The sequence below is a fragment of the Salmo salar genome, chromosome 01 (genome assembly GCF_965601325.2).
Source record: "Salmo salar chromosome 01, fSalSal1, whole genome shotgun sequence".
NCBI lineage: Eukaryota > Metazoa > Chordata > Actinopteri > Salmoniformes > Salmonidae > Salmo > Salmo salar.
The window spans coordinates 149,622,308-149,628,581 of record NC_138291.1 but is presented as its reverse complement, the minus strand read 5'-3'; the positions used below and the strand labels follow the sequence as shown (position 1 = coordinate 149,628,581).

At 40.9% G+C, this 6,274-nt stretch overlaps 1 protein-coding gene across 1 annotated transcript; it reads left to right on the top strand.

Moving 5' to 3' along the window:
• The first annotated feature begins 4,005 nt into the window (after positions 1–4,005).
• On the top strand, positions 4,006–5,816 carry LOC106565641 (vasotocin-neurophysin VT 1). Its single transcript, XM_014132971.3, has 3 exons — positions 4,006–4,387; positions 4,886–5,090; positions 5,369–5,816. Exons 1-3 carry the CDS (start codon positions 4,268–4,270, stop codon positions 5,509–5,511), a joined length of 468 nt encoding a protein of 155 aa, XP_013988446.1. The 5' UTR covers positions 4,006–4,267; the 3' UTR covers positions 5,512–5,816.
• Positions 5,817–6,274: the final 458 nt, after the last annotated feature.

Below are 6,274 nucleotides of genomic sequence, written 5' to 3'. Positions count from 1 at the left end.
TAAAAGACACATTGTGATCTTATAAGTGTAAACAGACCATATCAGGACGCATGTTAACCACAGGTATAAACGGAGCAATACACATGCACACGATGTCCCCTGGCACATCTCTGCATTGGATTTGTTTGTCACTTTTCCTCTGACTAATTCTGACGAGACCCTTATTGAGAATTTACTATTCCAACGCCAGTATGATACCCAACAAGCCACCTGTTAGGACACTGAGAATTAACACTCATTTAGAAAGGCCCATTTGAATTTCCAATGGCTTGATTTATTCCTAAATAAAAACGTGTCAAATGTCACTGCATAAATATGGTCGTGTTCAAAACCACACACAAGCTGTAGCTTATTTTCTCCCTGCTCCATCTGTCCATGTCATGTCCAACTGATATTGGTTTCAAGGTTTATTTCAAGGTATTTATTATCATAAACCATGTTTCTATGCACAGTTTTTATGTGAGTAAAGTCATACAGTATAAAAAAAAGTCACTACAGCTGTGATGGAAACAGGAAGTTTCGGTACAATTTTATAAACGCCTACAGATAATTTGTTTGTTCGACATGGTGGGATTTTTTTGTGAGAGGTAAAATGAACTATGTGAAACACTTTGAACTTTAGATTTGTATTCGGTACATGAAACCTTTTAGGCAAAAAATAACATTTTGTGTGCACAATGTCCTCACGCAGCAAGTCTGTTTGGTGGAAACACCACTGGTGAGAAAATTTGCATTTTTTCTTTATGCAGATTTTAGAATATTTGCATGGAAATCTGTTGCCAATTGGATGGAACCCTGAATGATTGTTCCATTCAGAATTGTTGTCTCTTTACCAGTTCCCCCACCACTGCCATAGCTCTGTGAACGATTGTTCCATTCAGAATTTTTGTCTCTTTCCAAGTTCCCCCACCACTGCCATAGCTCTGTGAACGATTGTTCCATTCAGAATTTTGGTCTCTTTCCCAGTTCCCCCACCACTGCCATAGCTCTACAGTAGACTATGTATGGAATAATTGGTCAGTCTAAGAAATGTGTGTGCCAAGTTGCACCATTGTAGACTAGTTGCACTGGCTGTGGTTGTGACATCACATCATTTCCATACAGCCATGGGGGTGGAGGGTAGATATTGTTCTTTTTGCTCCATTCATTTGAAGGCTCCCCATGACTTCTCACTGTTGCTCCACTTTGTTTTCTGCCTTGCATACGAACGGCTGGTTTAGTGTAACAGTCATAAATATTCAGAGCAATTAGCCGTGGCATCGCTGTAAAGGACTGACAGCTTCTTTAGCTCATGTTCAGAGGTCCTGCTTGATGTGCCATAAACAAAATGGAAGATTTCTGATGCAGCTCATCACTCTTGGTCTTACAATGCTTGCTCTCTCTTTGCTGTCTCTTTCTCTCTCTCTGTGTCTGCCTGTCTGTCTAATAACCTGTCACAAGCACATCACTCTGGATCAATGTCACACATTTTGTTTCACATTTAGTGAAACATTTCTCTATTACTCACTATTTCTGTTCCTTCTTTCTCTTTTAACATTGCCATCCCTCTTCTCAGTCTCTTGTCTGATTGGGATGCAAACGGTTAATTAAGGGGAGACCACTTGCATGACCTAAAATGAGTTGAGAACACTTACAAATTATTTTTCGGCCTATGTTATGGAAATACAGGTTTAGGATGTGTTTTAGAGACCATTATTGAAGTCCCACCCATTATATGTAATGAAATGGTTATATTTCTTTGGAATGCATATTCTTGGAATGTCTATGGTGTCACATCATTTCATATAGGCCTAGGCAAAAACCTGACAGTGGATAGGCTTGTCAAGAGCGTTCGCCAGACAACTCCTTGAAGTACAGTGGCAAGAAAAAGTATGTGAACCCTTTGGAATTACCTGGATTTCTGCATAAATTGGTCATCAAATGTGATCTGATCTTCATCTAAGTCACAACAATAGACAAACATAGTGTGCTTAAACTGTATTGTATTTTTCTTGTCTATATTGAATACATCATTTAAACATTCACAGTATAGGTTGGAAAAAGTATGTGAACCCCAAGGCTAATGACTTCTCCAAAAGCTAATTGGAGTCAGGAGTCAGCTAATCTGGAGTCCAATCAATGAGACGAGATTGGAGATGTTGGTTAGAGCTGCCTAGCCCTATAAAAAACACAAAATTTGAGTTTGCTATTCACAAGAAGCATTGCCTGATGTGAACCATGCCTCGAACAAAAGACATCTCAGAAGACCTAAGATTAAGAATTGTTGGCTTGCATAAAGCTGCAAAGGGTTACAAATGTATCTCTAAAAGCCTTGATGTTCATCAGTCCACAGTAAGACAAATTGTCTATAAATGGAGAAAGTTCAGCACTGTTGCTGCTCTCCCTAGGAGTGGCCGTACTGCAAAGATGACTGCAAAAGCACAGCACAGAATGCTCAATGAGGTTAAGAGTAATCCTAGAGTGTCAGCTATGTTCCATAGTGCTACTGGCAAAATATTCTGTGGACAGATGAAACTACAGTTGAGTTGTTTGGAAGGAACACACAAAACTATGTGTGGAGAAAAAAGGCACAGCACAGCACACCAACATCAAAACCTTCTTCCCAACTGTAAAGTATGGTGGAAGGAGCATCATGGTTTGGGGCTGCTTTGCTGGCTCAGGGCCTGGACAGCTTGATATCATCGAAATGAAAATGAATTTCAAAGTTTATCAAAACATTTTGCAGGAGAATGTTAGGCTATCTATCCGCCAATTGAAGCTCAACAGTGGTTGGGTGACGCAACAGGACAAAGACCCAAAACACAGAAGTAAATCAACAACAGAATGGCTTCAACAGAAGAAAATACGCCTTCAGGAGTGGCCCAGTCAGAGTCCTGACCTCAACCCGATTTGAGATGCTGTGGCATGACCACAAGAGAGCAGTTCACACCAGACATCCCAAGAATATTGCTGAACTGAAACAGTTTTGTAAAGAGGAATGCAGGTCTGATCCGCAACTACAGAAAACGTTTGGTTGAGGTTTCTTGCTTCCAAAGGAGGGTCAACCAGTTATTAAATCCAAGGGTTCACATACTTTTCCCACCCTGCACTGTGAATGTTTACATGGTGTGTTCAATAAAGACATGAAAACGTATAATTGTTTGTGTGTTATTAGTTTAAGCAGATTATGTTTGTCTATTGTTGTGACCTAGATGAAGATCAGATCAGTGTCTTCTGATCCCTCCTGTCTCAGCCTCCAGTATTTATGCTGCAGTAGTTTATGTGTCGGGGGGGCTAGGGTCAGTCTGTTACATCTGGAATATTTCTCTTGTCTTATCCGGTGTCCTGTGTGAATTTAAATATGCTCTCTCTAATTCTCTCTTTCTCTCTTTCTGTTTTTCTCTCGGAGGACCTGAGCCCTAGGACCATGCCTCAGGACTACCTGGTATGATGACTCCTTGCTGTCCCCAGTCCACCTGGCCGTGCTGCTGCTCCAGTTTCAACTCTTCTGCCTGCGGCTATGGAACCCTGACCTGTTCACCGGACGTGCTTGTTGCACCCTCGACAACTACTATGATTATTATTATTTGACCATGCTGGTCATTTATGAATATTTTAACATCTTGACCATGTTCTGTTATAATATCCACCCTGCACAGCCAGAAGAGGACTGGTCACCCCTCATAGCCTGGTTCCTCTCTAGGTTTCTTCCTAGGTTTTTGGCCTTTCTAGGGAGTTTTTCCTAGGGAGTCCTAGCCACCGTGCTTCTTTCACATGCATTGCTTGCTGTTTGGGGTTTTAGGCTGGGTTTCTGTACAGCACTTTGAGATATCAGCTGATGTATGAAGGGCTATATAAATAAATGTGATTTGATTTGATCAGATCCAATTTTTTTGATCAATTTATGCAGAAATCCAGGTATTTCCAAAGGGTTCACATACTTTTTCACTGTATATAAACAGACAGTATCAGTCTCGTTCATCTAAATTACCAGTGTTATTGGTCCATTCTAATTAGTCTTTCTTTAATCAAATGGAAGAGGGATTAGTCTAATTTTGACAGTTGAATCATCGGCGATCAGATCGGACATTGGCGATGGTCACTGTGGGGAGAGGCAAATGATGTGATGACGTAGGCGCAAAGCTTAAGCATTATCAGCGTTGTACCAACTTGGACGATCCCAATAAATAACGGAAAGTTCTTAGTGGTTCAAAAAAAACGAGCCGTTTGAAGGAGTTCAGTTGTAGCCTACAGTACAAATTGGACGAAGCACTTTAGACTGAACAAGATGCCAGATTGTACGAGTCCACTTCTGTGCGTCCTGGGGCTCCTCGCTCTCTCCTCTGCGTGCTACATCCAGAACTGTCCGCGAGGCGGGAAGCGCTCTTTTCCTGATCTGCAAAGACCGGTAAGTTATTTTTCGATGGAAAATATTGTTTTCTAAGGAAAGTTACTCAGTTTTGTTCGCAATAATTTTAACGATTGATTGGTTTTAATTAGGTTGTACGGGACGGAAGTGAGTGCTTTGGTGTTTTAATAAACTTTAGTCCTATTGGTGCAAATAATCCATTGGTTTGAAATTAAGTAGCCTATTCATTCTGTTCCGTGGTTAATGAAAATTAAACAGTTCATACAGATAAGCATCATATCAGCTTAATGTGAATAGCCTACAAATGAGCTCTGCCAGAGACAAAATGTAGCCTACGGATATTTTTTTTAGCGACATCGTCCTTTATGTGACTCATTGATAATGCATGCAGTCATGAATCGTAAATAAAAGTAACTATTAATTTAAGCCACTGAAACACAGTAGGCCAATCAGCGGTGTTGTAACTTACCTGCGCTTTAGTCGTGTGTAATAACGCTTCTACACACGGCTATTTACAAAGGATCCTTTCATTTTCAGTGCATGTCATGTGGCCCCGGAAACCGTGGCCTCTGCTTTGGCCCCAGTATCTGCTGTGGGGAGGGGATGGGCTGCTACGTGGGCTCCCCAGAGACAGCTAGTTGTGCGGAGGAGAACTACCTGCAGTCCCCCTGCCAGGCAAGAGGAAGAGTGTGTGGGTCTGAGGAGGGACACTGTGCTGCACCTGGGGTGTGCTGTGATGCTGGTAAGACAGTCCTCTTTCTTTGTTAGCCCTAGCCTGTCTGTCTGCTGGACTTGATTAAGACAATACATGGAGAGGTGAGCTTGAAACCGATGTTATATTAATGATTTTACTAGTAAGAGGTGACTTATTGTGTAAATACTTGAACCCAAAATATATATTTTTGCCTATATTTAACTTTTGCATCATCCACTGAGGTGACATTTCAGTTCATAGTAATGCAAAAAAAATCCATATTGATGTTTGGTCTACTATATGATTGTTCCATCTTATTTCTACAGAGAGTTGTCTACTGGACTCAGACTGCCTAGAGGACAGTAAACGTCAGCCACCCAGCGAGCAGAACAGTTCCTTGATGGAAGGTTTGGCAGGAGATCTGCTGCAGTGGATGCTGCATGCCACCAGAAGGGAGAGACCTCAGTAACAAACCACTGACCATCCCTCAACTGGCCATCCCTCACCTGAACACACACCCAGAATAGAGCCTAGATCAGTTTCACATGCACTACTACCGCAAAAAACCTTACACATCATACACATACAACAGGACACAGGAGAGGAAGTTTGGGCTTGCTACATAAGAAAAACAATCAGCTCTAGTACATTCATATTTACTGTGCGTACAGTAGCCTTCAGTAAGTTTTCATTTCTAAGGCTTCAACTCAAATATGCATTGTACAATCCACTAGGGGTGGAAGGAATGTAAATATGTAGCAAATAAATATTTTCTTGCACTATTGAAATGTGTTTTTCCTATGACTGAGAGGTACAGTAATAAACAAACAGCACCTTTATAGGGATTGTTCATCACAAAATCAAAAGGGTTCTCGTCAGGGTTGGTGCCTATAATTCAGTCTAAATTCCAGTGAATTCATGAATAGATTGGCACTCCTATGGACAACTTTTTAATTTCAACAGTCTGGAATACAACATTAGGTAGGAAAGATTTGGCACCATATAATCTGATTTTAGGGTGAACTATCCTTTTCAGGTAATACTGTAATGGGGATGTATGAAAAAGCTGACAGGTTATTGATAAAGTCTTTAGATCTATACCTTACTTTGATAATACAACCATAAAAATGTGTCAGATAAACACAGACTTGTCAGTCAATTGTGTAATATTTAACCCCCTGCATTACCAGGGATAACATGAACAGACACACCAAAAACAATACCCAGTTGAA